The sequence below is a fragment of the Sturnira hondurensis genome, unplaced genomic scaffold, assembly GCF_014824575.4.
Source record: "Sturnira hondurensis isolate 20B ecotype Veracruz unplaced genomic scaffold, ASM1482457v3 Scaffold0020309, whole genome shotgun sequence".
NCBI classification, from domain to species: domain Eukaryota; kingdom Metazoa; phylum Chordata; class Mammalia; order Chiroptera; family Phyllostomidae; genus Sturnira; species Sturnira hondurensis.
Window position 1 is genome coordinate 1,229,993 of NW_028092940.1, and position 22,909 is coordinate 1,252,901.

Sequence of the window (22,909 nt, forward strand, 5' to 3'; positions counted from 1 at the left end):
AAAAGCCCGATTGTGGGAAGCAGAAAGCCTTTTTAATGACCACGGAATCACCTTTGGAAACGTCGTCGTAGGGCCCATAATGGAAGCGGCAGACAGACTCCCGAAGAGCCGCGTTAATGACACAGTTACCACCGCCCTCCCGGTCAGTCTGATTCATTAAGCCCCTGGTCTTCGTGAACTAAATCCAGTCCTTTGTCGTTCGCTGAGGTAAGAAATACTGAGTGGCACCTGTCTCCAGCCACCCATTTGATTCGCTTAAAATGACCTCATGCTGGCAGTACACCCTCGCAGGACTCCGGCTGATTTCACCAGGTCCTGCTAAGTGGTCCCCAAAGCGCCGCCAGAGGAGAGGCATAAAAGCCCTTTCTTTTAGTGTGTGACTGTTGCACAATGAGCCGTAGCCTGCCGTTCACTGCCTCCCTCGACACCTTGGCTTCAGTTTTTAAAGTGTCTTGCATGCAAATGACTTGTTGAGAATGGGCCCCTCTTCATTTTCGGCTTTCCGTGGTCGCCTTCTCGGGAAACGTAAGAGAGTTCGGAAAATCTGCGTTCAGGAACCAGTTTACCGGAGAGCGCTAGCCAGCGCTTCGGCTCACGGGTTGTTAACACCACCACCTGACACCCTTTGTCCGCCTCTTCTTCCTCGAAGCACGTTCACATGATCTCATTGGACCTTGTGATACTCCTTTCAGGGGGGCAGGAATTCATGGTGATTGGAACGACGCCGGCACAAGCCCGAGAGTGGGTGTCTTTGGGAGGTTATGGGCCTCAGTGATCTGGGGTATGTCCTTGGGAATATGCAGCCCTCACATGGCCAGGGAGGCACAGGCTCGACTGTAATCCCTCCCGTTGAACAGCCAGTGAAGTGGCTGCCCCAGTTCACACTCACCTGGGCGGCAGGTGGGCTCCCCAGCTGTAACCACGGCTGCACGGGCTCCGCACCCTCCGGGTCTGACTGCGGAGGGCTCTTTGCTTCGGCCAGACCGGGGGTGACGCGCGTTCCCTCCTCTGGACGTACGTAATGCCTGGTTTTCACCCTTTTTTTCGCCGGAACGGCCGTGGATACGGGCCGCCTGGATTCGTGAACTCACTAGGGGTTACAAAGTGGCGATATTCTATCATTTTCACCCATAAGCTGAAATGATTTGATAAGAAACAGCTACTCCCTCATCAACTCCTAAGTAATGTTCCTGCAAATCTCACAGTCAAGAAGGTAATTAACTTGTTGTTTTAATATTACCATTAACTCACGCATTTGAGCATACTTGGTGGATTTGGACTCTTTGTCATTATTATCTTTATTGAAACGCAAATTTCCGCCCCATCTCTGGCCACAGGGGGCCTGCCTCTGTACGGTGACTCAGATCCCTTCGCCAAAACCTGAGAAGGTACCGGACTATGAGGGACAGTCCCTATGACCTGTCACATGCTCCGGAGCACAGCCGTTGAGCACCTTCTTTTATCCTTTAGAATCAAAGGAGGAGCCCTACTGGGTTCCGGGGTGAAGTTCGCTGGTGACAGATTGGGGGCGGCAGGAGAAAGCACAGTGGGAAACCTCTAGCCTGGATAAAAGGGGAAAGGATAGACACGTTCTTCTTTTACACATGTGGGGAAGATTGGTGCTACCCTGCCCCCGCTCTGCTGGCCTCCAGTGGAACTACTTGAACTTCCCCACAGGAGGAGAGGAAGTCCGACTGCACCTCGAGGTGGCCGGCCTGATGGGGCACCTGCTAGCGACAGCTCTCCTCTCCTGATCTGCTTTGTATCCCCTACAGGTGTTTCCCGCGCTTCCAAACTAGGCAGCCGGCCTCCGCGGCCTTGTTTCTGGACGTGCGTCTGGGGACCCCAAACTGAGACAGAAAGTTTAACAAATAAGTGCACAACGGGGTGCAGTGGGCGCAATAGATGTACACAGATGCAGGGAGGGGGACCGAGGGGAGTGTGACCCATTTTACCCACCAGGGGCAGGGGTAAGAGGTAGGAGATGATCCGTGAGCTGAGTTTTTAGATAGTCTTTCTAGGAAAGATCTCAGTTATTTACTTTTAGAGAGAGGGGGAGGGAAGGAAGAAGAGAGGGAGAGAAACATCAGTGTGTGAGAAACACTTGGATCAGCTGCCTCTTGCACACCCCCATCTGGGGGCCTGGCCTGCAACCCAGGCATGCGCCCTGACTGGGAATTGAACCAGTGACCTTTTAGTTCACAGGCTGGCACTCAACCCACTGAGCCACACCAGCCAGGTCTTTCCAGCCAGGGCTTTTAAAATTAAGCTGATTTGAGAGAGAGAGGAAAGAAAAAGAGAGAGAGAGAGAAACATTGATTTGTTGTCCCACTTATTTATGCATTCATCGGTTGACTCTTGTATGTGCCCTGACTGGGGACCAAATCCGCAACCTTGGTGTGTACTGGGACGATGCTCCAACCCACTGAGCTTCTTGTCCAGGACTGTCAGCTGAGTTTTGAAATAAGTAGGCAAATACATGGGTGAGTTTGGAGTAAGGCGGGGATTATGGGGCGGACCAGGGGCAGGTATGATGAGAGTAAGGATAGGAATCTAAGACAGGTGAGCAGAGATAGGAAATAAAGAGGGGAGGGTCGGGAGGAGGGTCTCGGCTGAGAGGTGAGGCCTGAGATGCTGGCGGATCCGGGAGAGCTTAGCGTTTAATCACACGGGTAACGGGGAGCCCCCGGAGTGATGACCGCATGATTTACACGGTCGGATTGGAGGTCCCCTGGAAAGGGCAAGGAGCCGGGCAGGTTATTTAGAACAGATACAAGAGCCGAGGTAAGACAGTGAGAGTATGGACTAAGGGCATAGCACTGTGCAGGGAGGGAAGGACTGAGGGCAGGGGAAGCGGGCAGGCATCGAATGTGGGGGCTGGGAAGGCAAGGAGATGTGACAGAAATTATCCCGAACTTGAAACAAGTTAAAAAGGAGGGCGCACAGGTCTTCAGTGACCTGGTCAAAGGGCGAGCTCCCACCCAAGGATTATCAAACTAATATACTTCGTTCAACTCCCCGTGTTCTAAGGACTGAAGTTCCCAGGCTCAGAGAACTCACATGTGAACCTGTAGATGCTTGTCTGGTAGAGATGCAAACAATTGTTCTTTGGCGGTGGGGGAGGAGATAACCCCAAGGTCATGCCCTGTTGTCCTCTAGGATGTTAGCCAGTTTTTTTAAAAAAAGATTTTATTTATTTCTAGAGGAGAAAGGAAGGAGAGAGAGAGAAATATCAATGTATGGTTGCCTCTGGTGTGTTCCCTGCCGGGAACTGGCCTGCAACCCAGGCATGTGCCCTGACTGGGAATCGAACCGCGACTGTGTGGTTCGTAGGCCCGTGCTCAGTCCACTGAGCTACACCAGCCAGGGCAAGATATTAGCCAGTTTTTAATGCAAACCACCAATCTGATCCTAATAGTTCTTCATCAACTTGCTACTAAGTGCCTAGCTCCTCTTTCGGCCTTCAAACCAGTCTTAACATCTCACCATTTCCCACGTTGTTGAGTTGAATAAAACATTGGACAAGTGTTCGTCTCGTATTTACACAAGAATTGTGATTTCATCGCTTTCAAAATTATACTTCCGTAGCTTGCGTGCATGACTTTGTGTTTCTGGCCTTGGGGACAGTGCTGGGAATGAGACTTCCCGCAGAGAGGAGATCTAGTCTGTTGGCGGAGATAGTAACTTATGTCTTTATGTACTTGAACTTGAGGTGCCCTTGGGACTTGCAGAAGCAAATATGTACTGAACTTCCTCATGGAGATGGGAAAGAGCTTAGGGATTGAGGATAATGTAGCAAAGAGGCAAAGTCTCCCACATAGTTTCTAAATCAAATGAAGCAGCAGACGAATTACTTTCCATCCAAAGATGTTTTGAGAGTTGCGCTTGACCGATTAAGACAACACTCTCGTTGCAACTCTGACAGTCAGACCGAACAGAGGGAGACCGGCCTTCACTTGTCGTCAAAATGATCTTTAGATGCTACGTGTGTTCAGAAGGGGGTGCTATTTAAAAATTCACCCCAAACTGGGAGCTAGGGTCCCAAGGTGCGTGGCATGTCCTTCCAAAGCCGCCCAGGGGTGCAGCACAGCCGAGGCCCATCCAGAAGACGGTGCTCTGTGTCTTCACATTGATCACCCTTTCGCACAAGGCACAGCAATTAATCCTTGGCACCCCGCAGGGCCACTCCCCTTCAGTGTCTCTTCAATGATAAGATCAGTTTTCCCACTTGTGACCTTTTTCTAAACACTTAACGTACAGCAGTTTTCTTTTTCCCTCAAAAAAGGTGTGATAAATCGATGGTGCTCCTTGTGATCAAGGAAATATCGTACTCTTTCAGTTGACTTTTACTTACATGCTCGTAAGTATTCCTATTAACTAATCAAATCCCTTCAGACGCTGATGGACAGGACAGCAGAGCGCCCTCCGTGGCTGACAGCGCTCCGTCAATCAGCCATCGAGCGCGGTTCCGGGAACAAAGCCTGTCAGTCCTTCATTTCCTCTCCGGCGAAGCGAGTGCTCTGATTGCTAGAAATAGTGGAGTGAAAGACAGGCAATATTTTGATTTTCATGGAGCATTGAAATTTCATATTTTGAATCACACAGTCAGCAGTAGATATCAATGAAAGAAAAATTAAATGCCCCCTGGGTCCACATCTTCCTTCTAGATGCCAGGGCATCATAACTTGTCCCTCGATAGTTACGCATCTTGATTTGGGGCTCATTTGGGTGTCTCATTTCTTGTCCTCCTGAGAGCCCGTGGGCCGAGAGTTTAGCATCATTAGGACTTCCTTCCACTTGAAGGCAAGCTGAGGAAAAGACAGTGAAAGTAACTGAAAATTCAACTCGTTCATTGTGTGGCTTTGGAGTGTTTCTGAGAACTCGTGTTTGTACGGAATGGTCAAATGCCTGTTTCTCCCCATTCCAAGGCGACATTGGAAAGTGAGCTAGCTGCAAGGTTGCCCGTGTGTGGACATACTCCCGGTAGAAGGGCACTTTGTAAAAATTGATTTTAGAGAGAGGCAGGGGGAGGAGAAGGAGGGAAGGGGAGAGAGGAAGAGAGAGAGGGGGAAACATCGGTTTGTTGTTCCACTTACTGAAGCATGCACTGGTTGTTTCTCGCATGTGCCCCGACCAGCGACTGAACCTGCATTCTTGACGTGCGGGGACGATGCTCCGCTTGCTACCTGAGCCACCGGCCAGGTGTGCCCTGTCTCTTCTATTCCCGTTGTCATTGTGACCCTCCGTGTGGACCAGCTCAGTGGTCCCCCGGTGAATTTCCTTGGGTCCAGTCTCACCCTCTTATCTCCTTCACCCACCCACACCCACCCACCCACACCCACACACACACACACCCACACCCACACCCACACACCCACCCACACCCACCCACACCCACACACCCACCCACACCCACCCACACCCACACCCCCACCCACCCCCACACACGCCCCTCCTGAAAAATATTCGGATATTTATTGTTTGGAATAAAATACAAATGTCATAGGACAGCATAAAAAGGTTGTTCCCAATTGGACGCCAAACCCTTCTAGCTCCACTGAACTGACGCGTCACCTTGGACCGCTGGTTCCCTGCCCCCCACCCCCACCCAAAACAAGCCTCTGTGCCTTGGCCAGCGCAGCTTCTTTCCCTACTCTGCGCTACTCATTTAAAAATAGTTCTCCTAATCAGAGTTCATTGTGTTCTTATCCCCGACTCGTATCTCCTTCCTTCTCGCCACACCCTTACGGGTGTTCCTCCTTAGGCCCCCATCACCTGGCCTGCCTGCAGCCCCTGAAGGGTCCTTAGCTGTGAATGTTTAAACTCAGAGCTCAAACCCACACCCGGGCAGTTTGGTGTGGAAGTCTGTGCTGGGCGTCAGGGTGGACGCTTGAGCTCTGAATTGCAAATGCAGACATGATGAGGAAGTGTCCTTGGTCATAATGGAAGGCTGGTGAGAGGGCGTGAATGATTACGTGTGGTCCACCTCCACTCATGGAAACCTGTCTCGGTTCTTACATACCAGGGAGGATAGTGACACCTAGGCAGAGGCCTGGCCCGGAGCCGGGCTACCGAGGACCAGCCGTAGTATGTGGTAGTGTGCAGGTTCCTGCCTTCATGCAGGAGAGATGTCACAGCACAAGTCCAGGTGACTATGAGGGCACCCTTACTAAAGTGGGGACAGTGAGACGAGGAAGGGCCTCGCATAGGAGGAGCTACAGGAGAGCCGGGGGGTGGGGGCTTCCTGCACCCACTGGGAAGTCAGAGAAAAGGGGGCTTTGGGGACAGGTGCAGGGGGTCAGCCTGGGACAGCTGCTGCCCACTGCTCCCCTGGTTGCAAGTCTCGTGGGTCCCTTAGAGTTTAGGAGACGCACGCCTGTGGGGGAAGGAGGGGGGAAGAAGAGGGGAAGAAAATGGCTGGGGCAGGTCCCCAGAGGGAGGGCGTGTCCTGGGCCCTTTGAGTTTCCCTCTCTCTCTCTCTCTCTCTCTCTCTCACAGGCAGGGACCTCAGGGCAGGTCTCAGGGGAGGGTTTCAGCAGAATAGTCATCATTCTTCCAGGCAAGCTTTTCCAGGGTCGTGGTGTCCACTGATCGGTCAGCGCCCGGCAGGGAATTTCTGGTCACTGCGGTTGGTTCTGGAGTGGCCAGCCTGGCTTTGCTGCTTTTCCGAGCCTGGAGCTGACACTCCACTGGGGCCCAGAGGTCGGCTCCAGGGAGGCGACCTTCTGTCTGTGCCTGTAAACCACTCGGCCGGTTCGTTCGGTTGCCTGTCTCAGTGTCCCCACTCCACCAGCCAAGAAGTATTCCCAGCCTCTTAGTACCCTGCCTCAGTAGATTTGTTCCAACCCTTTTTTTACCCGCCTTCGTTAGACTCCAAGTAGCCAGGATGGAGCTGCGCCGCTGTGCCCGCACAGACCTAAGGTTCAGGGGGTGCCACCAGCAGCTGCTGAGAATCAGGCGACGATGGCAGCGAGCACCTTCTATGCCATGGGGTCTGGTGTTTCCATCAACTCACTTGGCAGCTTGGAGAAGCCCCTCCTCAACACAGAAGGAGACCAAAGCTCAGAGACATTAAACAACCGGTGCACAAACACGTTCGAGTTTCTGAGGTCGCCTTTGGACACAGGGCTGAAAGGCCGAAAAATCGGGGCTCATTCCATACTCTAGTCAACAAGTAAGATGAATTTTATACATTTTTTCATTGGTAAAAGTCACACAGTTAATGTCTGGACGGAGAAGGCAGGGCAACTTTTTACCTTCACTGACGGCTCCTCGCTTACAACGATCAGGGACACAGTGACTGCCCCTTGACCCGCAGACTGCTCCTGCCAGGGTCATCTTGTACCAGACAAGCAAGCAGCGCCAGAAATGGTAGGGTGAGATGTGGAAACACTACTCCGTGCCCAGCGTTCGGACGTACATTGTTGCAACCAGGGTTTGATGCGAAGACAAACTCGGCAGGCGTGGCTCCACGCCCTCCTCCCTCCTCCCCCTCCCCCCTCCCTGCTCCCTATGACCTGTTTGGGGTTCCCTGCCCACCTTCTCACATCCAAAAAGACGGGGTCATTATCTGGGAAGATTGTTTGGAACGGCATGGTCTGGACTCATCCATTCTACTCTAAGGGCGTGAGGCTTCCTCCCATGCACTTCTGAAAAATGTTCTAGGGTGAACATCTCTAAGGAAAGGAGACCCCCCCCCCCCCCCCCCCGGCCCGCCCGAGCCAGCTCCTCCAGCCCTGTTGTTGCCGCTCGTGAATTTCACAGCGGCCAGAATGGTGCTCAGTCCAGAGGGCCCCGAGCTCCACTCTGCGACTCAGCAGTTTCGTGCCCATTGGCAAAAGAATGAGATTTTCATTGGCAACTATTCTGTCTCCAGAACACACAGTCACTGCCTAATGGGAATTCATGGGCATTGTTTACTGGAAATGGAAACTATTCAAGGTGAAGGGCTCGCGGTGTTCAAAGTGTATTTGGAATTATCGGAGGGTCGGGTTAGTCTGAAGGAGTCCATTGACTGCAGGGACTCCTTTGGGCCCCGGCGCACATTCAGCCTACGCTCAGCAGACGCTTTGCAACACGTGTTTGCAACACGTTAGCACTTCCTGTGTCCTCTGTAGGGCCTGACAGGGGGGACCAGAACAAAATTAAATTCTAAATACATCCTAATTTTAAAAGTGGGAGCCTCAGTTTTATTTTCTCTTTAAATTTTATTTATTGATTTTTTAAGAGAAAGAAAAGGAGAGAGAGAGAGAGAGACATCAATTTATTGTTCCGTTCATTCATGCCTTCATTTGTTGATTCTTTTTTTTTTTAAAGATTTTATTTATTTATTTATATTTAGAGGGGAAGGAGAGGGAGAGAAACATCAATGTATGGTTGCCTCTCAGGCATCCCCTGCTGGGAGTTGGCCTGCAGGGAACCAGCCTGCAACCCAGGCATGTGCCCTGGCTGGGAATCGAACTGCGATCCTCTGGTTCGCAGGCCCGCGCTTAATCCACTGAGCTACACCAGCCAGGGCTCATTTGTTGATTCTTGCATGTGCCCTGACTGGGCATCAAACCCACAAACATGGCGTATTGGGATGACGCCCTAACCCACTGAGCTACCCAGCCAGGGCCTGAGCCTCAGGTTTCTTGATAAAGAGAGGCATTTATAGTATCTGCCTATGGGATTGTTATGGAGATTACATGTGTTGATGTATTGAAATGCTCTGTAAGCTAAGCTGTAACTGTAATAACTGGGCAGGAAACAGCTCCAAAAGAAGCCACATGTCTGTCTGGTGGGACAGGACCGTGTTGAGGGCAAAGGGAACTAGCCAGAACATAGCTGTAAGGAAGCAAAAGGTGTTTTACTAACTAACGAACGCAAAGAGACGCCTGAAGAGCAGGGTGTGTTCCAGGATGTGGGTTAAGAGCAAAGGTTAGTCAGGCAGATAGCCATCTGGACAGTCACTAGGGAGGGAAATTTTGCCCCTGTGCACGAGCTCAACTGACCAATCAGGTAAAGGAGCACGAGCCAGTGCACGAGTTAACTTACCAATAATCAGTAACCCTATTGTGCCCCTGAGCCAACCGCTAACCGCCACATCTGCTTCTGTATTCAGCTTGCTTGCGCTCCTCCTTAAAACCCTAAGCCTGTAAGCGTTGGGCGCGACTCTCATTTGCAGCCCTTGCGGGCACCGTGTCTCCGGACACTTTGGAGAGTTCGCCCCTGTGCAGGTTAAACTTGGCCAATAAAGTAACATCTTTGGAACCCCGAAAGTCTCCGACATTTGTTCTCGCAGTTGGTGAATGCAACAGACCGTATTGCGGTTCATGTGCCCAGGTATCACCTCTGGATTCGGACCCATGGACAGAGAGTTAGTGACCGGCTCTGCGTGGGGGTGTAAAGGAGTCCTCGCCCTGCTTTGTTGAAAACATAAATAAGCAAAGTGGATCTGAACCAAAGTGGGGACGATGAGTGAGCTTTGAAAGGAGTCCTGTGGGATGAGGGTGGGGCCGGTGAAGAAGCGTGTTCCAGACTGGGGGCCTGCGTGAGCGTGGGCCCAGGGTTATTCGTGGGGCCTCTGTGCCTGAGCGTGTCAAGGGGCATAGCGTGAGATGAGACTTGAAAGGTAATGTGGGGCCCTGGCTGGTGTGGCTCAGTGGACCGAGCGCTGGACTGCGAGCCAAAGGGTCGCTGGTTCGATTCTCAGTCAGGGCACGTGCTGGGTTGAGGGTCAGGTCCCCAGTAGAGGCAACCACACAGTGATGTTTCTCTCCTCTCCCCCTTTCTCCTCTCTCTCTAAAAACAAGTAAATAAAATATTTTTAAGAAGAAAGGTGATTTGGGAGCAGATCATAGAGGACACTTATTGTAGAGGGTTTGCAACTCATTCCGTTATAATAGGGAGCTGCTGAAGGTTTGGGGGAACAGGAGGGTGACGAGATGTACCGACGTCTTGCATTTTGGCAGGACACCTCAGAGCAATATTGTTCGCCAGAGACCTCTTGGACGGGCAGAAGTGTGGAGACAGCGTGGCTGGAGGGAAGCTATTGAGCAGCAGAGGACGAATGACCGCAGCTAAAAGGCGGGGCTGCGGGCTCAAGGGAAGGGAGCGGTGGGGCCAAATGAAGCTACCACTGGGCAGCTGAGTGGTACCAGAGGGGGGAGGGGGAGTCCAGGACCAGTCATCGCTGGGGGGAGGGGAAGGACAGACACAGCAGCGTTGGTGTGAACACGCTCAGGCCTTCCTGAGCAATGTTGCGGCGTCAGGCGCTTTACGGGCCCCGCCGCCACTCCCTGGCCCATGGGCTCCCCCTTGGACCATTTCCTTCCACCGCCGCCAAGACCTCCCGGAGGCCCGCGCAGCGCAGGGAGGGGCCCTTCCTCTTCCAGGAGAATGCCAGCGGCTTTCAAAGGAGCAGGGCTCTGGTTTCTGGGTGCTCCGTCCTCCGTTTGCGTCCTCATGGCAACGGGGAACACACAGGCAGCTCCTGCCGGCAGCTCGGCCATTGAAGGTTCCCAGAGCCGCTGGGTGGGCCGTCTTTGAAGACGGCCTTTAGTGTTTGTGTTCTTTCTCTTTTTGGCCCAGCATGACTGGCGAAACGCAGGAAATTAGGATCACATTGTCCCAGGGCCCACTGACGAAACCCACTGGACAACCTCTGAGCCTTGGTGTATTTTAAAGTAGGCTTCACAGGCGTAAAAATGCACCCATAGGGGTTTACGAAAAGTCCCTCCGAGGCTGGTGCGGGGGGGTGTGGCACTTGCGATGGTAGTCACGGGCGAACCACATGGCCCAACCCGAGGAGATGCTGAGAGCTACATAGAAGGCCTTTCAGTCTCCGTGTTTCTGCCCACGGGGGGCGGGGGGGCGGTGGGGGGGTGGAGGAGGGGACCCTGTGGGCAGAAGCACGTGTAGGGATGCCTCATTGCTAGAGAAAACCAGTGAAAAGCTTCCTCCCACTGCCAGTAGAGAGAATGTTGCCCCGTCCATTGGAAGGAACAACCCCTCTGCAGTATCACTAACTGAAGCCGCATGTGCGTGCTTCTTACAGAACGCGAGCTTCGCTTCTCCGTGGGCTGGGAAAGGTGATGCCCTCAGCCTCTGATACACAGGAGTTTCAGGTCTGAGAGGAACGAGAAGCACAGGCCGTGATGTACGGGGTGGGGCAAAAGTAGGTCTGCAGTTGTGAGCGTGGGAAACCGTTCGTTCTTGTATTATTATGCACTAGTTCTTGTATCATTTTCCATACAAACAACTGTAAACCTACTTTTGCCCCGCCCTGTACAGAAAAAGGAATCAGGTAAAACCAGAAACAATACATAATATTCACTTTTATTTGCTCATGATACTAAAAAGCTAACAAAAGTGAGTGTTGTGTGTAGTGGAGAGGTTGAAAACCCGCCTGATGGCGCTCCCTGACTGGATAACCATTTTTTTTTGAGTTTTTACAAGATGCTGGGTAGGTACCCAATGAGCTGAGGATGAGGGGAGCCCCCCGTGCACTGGGTCAGGAAGGTGTGACCATTACCATGCCACCGTGTACGTGCACAGGTGGAGGGACATAGGTGGCCCTCTGGGAGCACAGAGGACGGGGACAGTCTTTTGTGAAGTTGAGGAAGGGCTTCACAGAGGTGCCAAAGCTCCAGTTGGGTCAGTAGGATGATTTGTTTAAATAATAATTTCAAACAGAGCGTGAAAGGGCATAGAATGAGTGAGAAAAAAACGGATGAATTAGGAAAATGATGAGCGAGGCAGAAATTCTTTTTAAAAAAAGATTTTATTTATTTTTAGAGAGAAGGGAAGGGAAGGAGAAAGGGAGAGAAACATCAATGTGTGATTGCCTCTTGTGCGCCCCCTACTGGGGACCCAGCCTGCAACCGAGACATGTGCCCTGACTGGGAATTGAACCAGTGACCCTTTGGTTTGCAGCCCACACTCAGTCCATTGAGCCACACCAGCCAGGGCCAGAAATTATTTCCTTTTTAAAAAATAGATTTTATTCATTCATCTTTAGAGAGGAAGGTAAGGAGAGAGGGAGAGAAATATCAATGTATGGTTGCCTCTCATGGGTCCCCCGCTGGGAACTGGCCTGCAACCCAGGCATATGCCCTGACTGGGAATCAAACTGCAATCCTTCTCTCGCAGGCCCGTGCTCAATCCACTGAGCTACACCAGCCAGGGCCAGAAATTATTTCTTGTCATTTCCCTCTTGCTGATCAAACCCAGTTCCAGTCAAGTACCAGCAGCTGTCTGTTTCAGAGGACACGAGGCCCTCTCCAGCCCAAGGGGTCACCCTTCCGGGGTGTCCAACCTTTTGTCATCTCTGGGCTACACTGGAAAATGAAGAGTTGTCTTGGGCCACACATTCAATATATCGTGACATGTAATCACAAAGAAAATCTCATAATGTTTTGAGTAAATTTATGATTGGGCCCCATTCACAGCCACCCAGGGCCGCAGGTGGGATGCACCTGGAAGCCAGTCACGGCACACTTCCCTCACCCATGACAGCTTTGGGCACAGGTGAGTATTATGAGTTGAACTATGGTCCCTAAAAAGCCCTGTTGAATCCTCACACCTGGTACAAGGGGAGAGGACAGACAGACCCCTCTCGGGCCCTCTTTACTAGTCAGCTCTGTCTCTTTCCTTGAGCCTGTCAGTGATAATCAACTGTCATTTCTCTGAGCCTCTACTCTCAGGACTGGGAAGATTACTGAAGGCATCCCCTGCACAGGCGTTTTAAAACTCACACAGTCAGGACTTTCCAGACCAGAGCACCAGGACCCCGAACCTGAAGAGAACACTGAAACAAACTGCAGCTGCACCATCAGCCTGAAACCTCCTGATTGGCCACTACTTGCCAAGACCCCCGGCTACACCCCCGTCCCCTTTTTTGATCCAATAAAAAAACTCACAGCCCTGACCCCTCAGGCCTGGTATATTTCTCTGCATTTAGCCCTTTGCCTCTCTTGGGAAAGTAGAAACAGCACTTTGCCCTCTGCGTTTTCTTCTCTTTGTGAATTCTTTCACAGCCTGCACCACCAGCTCGCCCTAACACAAGGAATGGGGTCTTCTTGGGGAACAAGGTCTCTGCAGTGGTCCAGTTAAGTGGAGGTCACTCAGACAGGCCTTACGCCACCCGGCATGACCAGTACCCATGGGAGAAGAGAACGTTGTGAGAAAGGCAGACACACTCAGGGTGAATGCCATGTGACAGTGGAGGCGGGGACTGGGGTCCTGCACCTAGAAGCCAAGGAACACCAAGGACTGACCACAACACCAGGAGCTCGGGAAAAAAGCACAGAACCGAGCTTCCCCTCACACCCCCAGACCTTGATTTCAGCCTTCAGCCTCTGAAATCCTGAGACAAGAAAACGCCCAGTTGATGGGGCTTTGTTAGGGCAGCTCCAGGAAACGAGTGGAGCCCGGTAATGAAACTCCAGCAGAAGTGTTTCCTAGCTCTGGGGTCATATTTGCCCCTGGTAGGTGATTTCAACAAAAGGAATGATCCCGGGTTACCTAGAATGACCAACCGACCTATTACTTCTCCTAGGGGAAAACCCCGTCCCCATAATGCTTTAGGTACTAGTTAAGTTACATGGAACCATGACTTCAGAAAGCTCCTAAAAATTAATGTCAAGAGTTTGTGATAGGGCTGGAAGTAGAAAGCCAGTGAGACCTTCAGTACCTTTACAGGGTGGTAGGTGCTTGGCTGCTTCTGTCCCTGGTTTCAGTGAGAACTTTTGGACGATTCCATCTTTGATACTTGAAAGCTTTCTCCCGTAATGATGTGGGTGTGGTGTTGACTCAGTGTAAGATCATTCATTCCTTAAGGCTACCCATGCTTTTTTGCATATTTTCTCTCTACAGAGTAAATTATGCAGTGTTCTGTTAGGTATCGTAAGTCTAACAATATATACTCTCATATATATGTATATATATACATATTCTTAATGGTGAAGGCTATTCATTCATTCACCAGATATCTGGGTGCTTTCTATAGATACAACAAATACTTTGCACACGTGTGCAATACGGGTCACCATTGGTAAAACCAACACCAGCCCTATTCGAGTGGAGCGGGGGGGGGGGGGCCAGTATACAGATAATTACGTTTAAAAATTTGCTTCAAGTGCTGTGAATGAAAGCAATAGATTGCTGCGACAGAGAGTAAGGTGCGGGGAAGAGACAATTTCATCGAGAAGGTGACATTGGAGCCGAGACTTAAAGGATGAGAAGCAGCCAGGCCGCAAAAACCGGGTCGCGTTCACCGTAAGTCAGTTAAAAATAGCCCCCAATCTCTAGAGCCGGAAGCCTGGCGGTGTGGGTATCGAGGCCCTGCCGCCAGCACTGAAGATGGCGGGCGGCGGGGGCGTGCCCACGCTCTGATTGGTTGACAGGAGCTACGTCACGTGGGCGGCCGCGGAGCATCCGGGCTCCGGGGGCTGCGCTGCGGAGGCTCCGGGGACCCGGTGGCGCGGGGCGAGCGCGGCTTGCGGACGGCGGTGGGGCCTCCCGGGCCGCCGGCGTGGGCTGAGCGGCGCGCGTGCGGAGGATGGCGGGCTCCCTGCCTCCCTGCGTGGTGGACTGCGGCACCGGGTAAGAGCCGCGGCGCTGAGCACTTGCCCCGCTGTCGGCTTCCCTCGCCTGCGCCCAAGTCCTAGCGACCCCTGTGCAGGTGGAGGCGACCCGCCCCGCTCCCCCAAGGCTGCTCACCTTGACCTGGAGGGAGTCGGGGCTGAAGCCGGTCCAGCTCGCCTCGCCGCCCCCTCTGCTCCCCAGCGGCGTCCTCTAACCTGCCAGCCTCCCCGGAATGCCAGCTTCAGGCAAATGCTTGCAGTCCCTCCGGCGTTCCCTGCCTCATGCCCACCTAACGGTGTCCTCACCTCCTGACAGCCTTAACACGGGCCCTCTCCTGGTCCCCGGGTGCATGTCATTGGTCCTGTGGTGACTCTTAGCCTCTTACTCGCGGAGGCTGTTACAGCCGTTTACCACCTGACACCTTGCTTTGCAGTGCACTCTGCCGTCTGCCAGTATGGGGGGGGGGGCGGGGTGGGGCTCGCTCTGATTAAGCTCGGGCTGTAGTTTGAGTAGACTTGCCCTTTCTCTTTGGGGGGAAAAAGAAAAGGCTCCATTTTGAAAAACCAGGTAGGCTAAATTTGGGAAAGCCTGTCTGGGGTATAGGAATTTTTTTCCTCTCTCCTTTACTTTTTTCGTGTGATTGCTTCTTTTCTTTCTTGTTGTCAAGAAAGGCAAAAGAGGCCTTCGGAAATTTCCTGTACTCTCTTGGCCCGAGCTTAGCGGATTTTTGGAAGGTGTTACTGAATCCAGCCCGCGGTAGTTTACAAATTCAAGGTTGCCTGCTTGCTTTATAGATGAGGTACTTAATAAAATAATTTTTCAAGACAGAATTTTAATCTTTTTTTCTTTGGTTGCAAAATAGTCCATGCCTGTTCACCATAGCCTTGATTCTTTTTGTGCATAGATGCACTTGGTTTGGTTTCCTTGACAACCTTGTGGGGGTGTCTTCTTTAATTTGCTGCTGTTCATCTCCTCCTGATCTTGTTTTCCTTTTGCTGCTGAAGCCACCATTCCTGGTTACAGGCAGGAGAAAAACCCTGCCTTTTTGCTTGGACTGATTCTTCTTTTGGAAACATACATGGTGCCAGAGTATTATGACTCTTGATTTTAGAGGTCATTTTGCTGCCCAAACCAAGACAAAGTCAGGATTGGTGTTAACACCTCCCCCACTCCAAATGTGGGCTCCCTGGTCTGTCCGCTCCTCCCATTACCGAGTGTTCACCCCTCACCCACCAAATCTGGGGAACGTATTTCCCCCCACATTTGCATGTGCGATTTTTGCTTTTGTATTTTTGGTCTTGTCAGACTGTTGAAATCCGAAAGCGTTTCTTGGTAGTAGCAGTAAAATAATGTCCACAGGGGTTGTCACTTTTAATATTTGTAAGCTGGGGACTTGACCCATTATGCTTGCTATAAATATCTAAAACGACCTCAGAAGTTTTGACCTCCTGAGGTCAGTGACCAATGTCCTTGGCTCTTTTGGAGGTAGAACTACAGGGTGTCATTGTTTTGGGGCCCAAAGTCATGCCGTCTTCAGGCCGCCATAGGCTTTGTCATCGAGACTCAGAAACGGTGGCAGGGGAGCTCCCAGTGGGTGTCATGTGGGCACGTTCTGTGATGGGAAGGACTGGTCAGTCACGGACGCCCAGCGTCCAGTGGATGGCCAGCAGGAGCTACCCAGAAGAGCCCACATTTACTTAAAGCGTGTTAGTAGTTGTTATAGTTCCCAGAGAGTTTACGTGGTTTTTTTGACTTTTACCTCAAAATAGGATCAAAAGGGGTAAATGCAGGGTAGAAATAACTGGGACCAAGGGAAGGCATGGGCCTGGGAGTCGCCCGGAGGTGCAGGCCTGGGGCCGCGGTCATCCGGCCTGACCTTTGGCCTCAGTCTGCCTGTCTGAGAAATGTAAGAGTCACCTTTGTCACCTTTGCTATGTAATTCTTGTCACTAGGAAGCAATAGGCATACCTGGCCCTCAGGTGAGAGAGCTTTCCCTAGAACTAAATTTTAAAAGAGAACCTCACCTCGGCTAGTCTTCCAGCCCCTCCCTGGCCCCGCCCCTCTGAGATCCGAGAGCTAGCTCCATGCCTCTTCTGTTCATCAGTTTATTTTCCACACTTAGGTTCCACTCTTGTGTGGACTAACACGGTGTTCGCCTTTCTCTGGCTGTCTTGTTTCTGTTAGCATGATGTTCTCCAGGTCCCTCCATGCATGTATGCCTAGCCCGTGGGCACAGGCCACATTGTGAAGGCCGGGGTGGGGGGGGAAGAAGGGCTGGGGTGAAGGGGGCAAAGGTAGAAGAAATGGGGCACAGCTGGAATAGTGTCAACAATAAAGATTTAAAAAGAAACATTCACATATAACTGTACATGATGGACAGCAACGATTTGGTAAACTGTGTACTGAGTAGTGGTTTTTACAGCAGATAAATTCATCCCGGTGGCCTAGCATCCTCTGATAAACCCGAGACCAACGGCCGAGCACGTCTGCTGGGGCCCAGGGTGCTGGGGGCCTGGGTGCTGGGGGCCTGGGTGGTACGGGCCATGGGGTCCGCCAGACCCAAAGGCAGAGCTTCGTTTATTTAAAGGAGTTGCTGAGGTTCGTAATTTTCAGAGAACATCCATAGACCCTAGGCTCACTTCTCACAAGCACACTTTTCAAAGGAAGATTCTGCATTTTTTAAACCTGTTTCGAAAACCATCTAATTTACTGAAAAGCTGCGAGAAGTGTACCCAGACCCCCCCCAAAAACTACATGTTCTTCATCCAGTCTCACCGACAGTTAACATTGGCTCCACCCTTCTCTGTGATCCATCTATATTATTATTTTTCTGAACTGCGCTTCAGCGTATACTGCCCGAGAACGAGGAACTTGTGTTAGCACAGACGGACGATCAGGAGCGGAACAGTTAACTTTGTACGCTGGCGTTCCAGGCAGCCTGGGTCCCCGTGCACGGGCCGTGTCTGCCTTGTGGATTCTGTCCTTCCTGCCCTCTAGCACCCCATGTGCTGTTTCACTTGTCATCTTGTCCTTCCGGTCCCACTTGACCAGTTCCTTAGCTGTTTTCTGTCTTTTGAGACATTGACATTTTTGGCAGCCAGTCCTTAGGGTATCCCGTCAGAAGGCATTCTCTCCCCTCAGTTTCATGGACCTGTAATTGTCATGTAACACTGTGTAAGTTTAAAGTGTATAACGTTGGTTTGGGGATACATTTGTATCCTTGCAAAATGGCCATCGCCACAGTAATAACTGATACCCCCTCAGGGTGCATAGTTACCATTTTTGTGGTGAGAGCATTGAAGATGTCCTCTCTCAGCCTCTGCGGACTATCTGAGACCGTTGGTGACTGGTCTCTGTGCTGTCCCTGGGACCCCCAGACCTCATTCATCCCACAGAGAGCTGAAGTGGCCCTTTGCCTGGTTCCCGTTCAGGTCCACCAGGGCCGTTTGGACTTGGCGATGCCCACTAGGTTTCTTCCCTGTCTGGTCCCTGTTTTCCTGTGTGTTAGTCGTGTCGTTTGTGGAGAGACCCTGTTCTCCTTCACCTCTCACCCACTAGTTTTAGTGCCCATTGGTGGTTCTCGACTTCAGTGGTTATTACAGTGATGGTTGCCAAACCGTGAGTTAAAGCAACAACAACACACAACTCTAGAATTATCTACATTTGTCAGGTAACACTTCACTTTAAGGAAGCAGTTTGCCGTGGCCCCCATTTACTTATTTATCCTCTGTCTGGGTTATTACTGATAACCTTATTCAGAGGTTAAAATTCATGATGTCATTACTGTATTCAGTGGGTTATTATTTGTTATGGTCATTATTTGTTTTGAAGCTTAAATTGTTCCAGGTTTGGCTGGCTGAAACGCAGTCAGCCTGTTCCTGGTGTTCACTGGATGTGTCTCCGCAGTTTTTTGAGCATTTTGCTGTTATCAGAAGATAGCATTGTTAGCTTATACAGTGCATATACCTCTTTTTAAAGAAAATATTTGTTTTTAGAGAGAGAGGAGAAAGGGAGAGAGGAAGAGCAACATCAGTGTGTGGTTGCCTCTTGCACGCCCCCTGAGGGCCTGGCCCACAACCCAGGCACGTGCCCTGACTGGGGATTGAACCAGCAACCCTTTCGTTTGCAGGCCAGTACTCAGTCCACTGAGCCACACCAGCCATGGCCATGCACCTTGCTCCATTTTTTCCTGGAGTATCTCTGGGTTCTGTTTCTAGAAGTGGAAAGTCTGGGTCAAGGAGTAAATGCGTAATATGATTGTGTTAGGCAGTGCGGACCCCACTCAGTGGTGTGTGCCCACAGTGGTGTGTGAGCCCGCCTGCTCGGCGGCCTCACTGATGGCGCATTGCCACTTTGTATTATTTGTATCCATCCGGAAGGGCGGATGTAGGCGCAGTCTGCCTGCCTTGTGTCGTTACGTGGGCAGATGAGCATCTTTTCATGTGGTTAAGAGGCGTTTGCCTTTCTGTTTTCTGTCTCTTCATGCCACTGGCCCATTTTTCTGTGGGATTTGGGCCCTCAGCTTTATTTTTAGAAGTCCGTCATACGTTAGGGTGTGTTCGGGGCCCCACATCACACTCCTGGGTACAGTGATTTCCTAGGAACGACCACAGGACTGTACTGAAAAGGTACAAAGCGCAATCGGCGGAGGGGGAAGGCACAGGAGGCAGGTCTGGGGGAGGCCGGGAGCCGGCTCCCCGGGCCCTCAGAGCCGTGCCCCCGCACCAGCGCGACCCACTGGGGAGCCCTCTGCGGCTCTGCCCGGTTTCCAACGCTTGGGGGCGGATCGCGCACCCTCTACTAGCGTGGGCGACGTTCCAGCGTCGCGGAAGGAGAGCAGGTGCGCAGCGCTAACTGTTGCTTGTGTGGGTCAGGCACACGCGAACCTCTCCTACCTTACAGGGGATGGCGGGCCCTCCTGCAGCCCGAGGGCCCAGATGCCAGCCAGGGCAGGGCTTGCACGCAGGCTGGGTGACGCTCTTCCGCTTGCAGGGCCGCCCACCCTTCGTCATGTAAGCTGCAAATGTATCTTCCTTGTGTATCGTTTGTCTTTCGCCAGGGAGAAAACTTTAAAGCAATCAGATCTATTAATTTTTTTTCCTTACTGTTTGTGCATTTCGAGTCATAGTTAAGGAAGTTTCCCCCCCTGTGCCCACGTGTGTGAATGTGTGTGTATGTTTCGCTTTTTTATTCATCGATTGGAGAGAGAGAGAGAGAGAAACAGACAGACATTGACCTGTTTTTTGCTCTACTCATCCAAACGTGCGCCCACAACCTTGGCGTGTGGGACGATGCTCCAACACACTGAGCCACGGGCCAGGCTGTGATGCCCTGCTCGGTGACGTGTAGGTGGATTCTGATTAATATTTTATTTAGATCTTTGCATCAGTGGAAGTGTGTGCACATGTCCATTCCTTCTGCAGCGCCTGTTATTCGTGTGTTGAATTTTGGGGCTGTTTCTTATCTTTTCTCTCTGTGTTTCATTATTGAAAATTGAAATCTTTTGAAAATAAAGAAATCTTTGAAATAAAGAAAAATCTTTTTTATTTATCTCTAGGACATTCCTTTTAGCATTTCTCTTTTTTTTCATGTTTGCTCTAATTTCCACGAGCTCTTTGTGTTTTCTAAATATTCTTTTAAAAAATAGCATCTTATCTANTCAGTGGAAGTGTGTGCACATGTCCATTCCTTCTGCAGCGCCTGTTATTCGTGTGTCGAATTTTGGGGCTGTTTCTTATCTTTTCTCTCTGTGTTTCATTATTGAAAATTGAAATCTTTTGAAAATAAAGAAATCTTTGAAATAAATTTTTTTTTTATTTATCTCTAGGACATTCCTTTTAGCATTTCTCTTTTTTTCATGTTTGCTCTAATTTCCACGAGCTCTTTGTGTTTTCTAAATATTCTTTTAAAAAATAGCATCTTATCTAGAACTCAGATGACTCTCTCCAGCAAAGCTGTCGTTCGGAATGGAAGGACCGAGAAAGTGCCTCCCCGCCGACGGGAAGCCAAAGGAGCTCACCATCACCCCGCCCTTGCCGCAGCAGATGTTCAAGGGACGTCTTTAAGGAAAAGAAGATCAAAACTGAACGTTAAAAAGACGACAGACTCACAACTACCAACAACTGAATCTAAAGTGAAACAAAGAGAAACGAAAGCCAACAACCAGGACAGGAACCGCACTGTAGGTGTGGAGACCCTTGGGGGGGCTATCAGCTGGGAGGGGCAGGGAGAATGGGGAGCAGGTACAGGGGCTGAAAAGCATAACTGTGGTAGGTACCAAACAGACAGCGGCTGTGAGGAATTGTATGGGAAATGGAGGAGCCAAAGAACTTACTCTACGCGTGACCCATGGACATGAACTAAGCGGGGGACTGCTGGAGGGGAGGGGATACCGGGTGGAGGGGGGCAAAGAGGAAAAAACTGGGACAACTGTAATCACATGATCAATAAAGTATACTTAAATAAGTACAAAAACAGCATCTTGTTCTTGTTTCTTGGGTAGAAGGTCTTTTCAGGAAATTGGTGATAGCGGGCTTATTTACTTACTTACTTTTGGCGTTAGTGGGGTTTCTCCCAGTAGTTTGTGTCCTCCACATTTTTTTTGTCTGTTTTTGTCTCTGTGTGTCGTAGTAAAGGTCCCTCTCAGATGTTGGTCATTTCTGGTGCCCGCTCACCATTGAAACTTGAAGAGCCGCAGGAGCCTGTGCGTGTGTGGGTCTGGCTCGCTACTTCTGAGCTTCACCAAGGGCGAAAGAGGCAGGTGGTTTGTGGGGGACTCTCCCGGCAAATCAGGGTCTTCAGATTTCAGAGGGTGCTGGGGTCGGGGGAGCAGTGACCCAGCAGTGTGGGACAGGGGTGGAAGTCTCCCCCAGGCCCCGGGTTTTGGGCCCTCGAGCCCCAGTTCCCTAGGTCCTGTGGGGGCCGGCTCTCAGGAGAGAGGGAGAGAAATATCCATGTATGGTTGCCTCTCGTGAGTCCCCTGCTGGGAACTGGCCTGCAACCCAGGCATGTGCCCTGACTGGGAATTGAACTGCAATCCTTTGGTTCACAGGCCGGTGCTCAATCCACTGAGCTACACCAGCCAGGCCTCTGTGGGGTTTCTTGTGTCTCCAGAGCCAGTCACCATTGATCTCCTCTACCCAGGTCCAGGGTTTTACTGTTGCTTCCTCTTTTTTCTCCATATATCTTTAAAAAATCATTTTTAAGGGGTCTCTGGGACAGAGTGAAGTTAGGCGTTTAGCCGACCGTTTTGCCCTGGGAGTCGGAATTCACTCGCTGATGCTCCAACATCCACGGAGGCCGCCTGTGCCTCGTGAGCTTATGTTTGCCGATCGCAGAGCAGAGAGTGTTGGGGAAATGGCCAGGCACAGGCTCCGGCACATACAGCGCCCCTTCTTATTACACAAAGTCCTTTATTACAGCACCGCACGGGCAACTCTGCAATGTCACACCGTCACACTTGGGCATACCCTCTGACACTAGGTGAAATGCCCAAATCAGAACTCTCCACCGTGAAACCCATACTCTTCCCCGACCAACCGCACTCAAGCAGGCGTTACTTCTGCCGCACCCTGGATATTGAGTCGTGTAAAATTTACAGGTCCGATTGCCAAAAAAGGGATACTGGATTTAGGTAAAATAATGAGTTTGGACGTGCACGTTGAACCCTGTCCAGTAAGCGCAGACGACCCCCTTCCGTTCAACATCTGAGGAGAGTTTGAGGAACCGGGTCCGGGCTGATTCCCAGAGTACCGTGTGGGAAGTGGGCACGCTTTTAGAAATACGTCGTTAGGGCTCGGGAGTGAGTTCAGTTTTGTTCAAACCACGCTCTCAGGCAGTGCAGTCTCACTGTTTTGCACAGAAACTCTCGGGAGAAGAGCCATTCTGGGGGGAGTTGGGGTTTGAGACTGGACTTCACAGGAGCCTCGTTTGGAAGAGGCTCCCAGCAGAAACACGGTTTTGAAAACTCTGTTCTCAGGGGGGAACCTCTCCACTTTCAAACGTAAATTAATGAAGCTTAAGCTGGTCACTTTCTGCGGCAGACACAGGACTACAGGAGGCATCTCAGCCACAGGGGCGTGTGTAGAGGTGACCGCCATCAGATTTGTGCTCCTGGATGCTGGAAGGGGCTGCTGATGGCAGGGAGTGGAATGAGGGACAGAGCTCCGCACGAGGCGGTTTGAGAGGTGTGGGGCAGAGGAGGCCTGGCGTATGTGCAGAACGAGGCACTGAGACCCAGGAGGTGGGTGGGAGGCAGAAAGGGGGGAGGTGGGTGTGGGAGTGGAAGCGAGAGGCATCTTAGCAGGTTCCTCTCTCTGGTGCTCTGAGCTGGAGCACTGAG

The 22,909-nt window shown here is 51.3% G+C and overlaps 1 protein-coding gene across 3 annotated transcripts in view; it reads left to right on the forward strand.

Annotated features, from left to right (window-relative positions):
* The first annotated feature begins 14,461 nt into the window (after positions 1-14,461).
* The window catches only part of ACTR3B (actin related protein 3B), a 44,675-nt gene continuing 36,227 nt past the window's right edge, over positions 14,462-22,909 (forward strand). For 2 of the 3 annotated variants that reach the window (XM_037029493.1, XM_037029494.1), the window contains exon 1: positions 14,462-14,586. In XM_037029493.1, coding sequence (XP_036885388.1) covers positions 14,543-14,586 — 44 coding nt within the window. In that variant the 5' untranslated portion in view covers positions 14,462-14,542. The remainder of the gene's footprint in view (positions 14,587-22,909) is intronic. The other variant, XM_037029497.1, reaches the window with a different exon arrangement.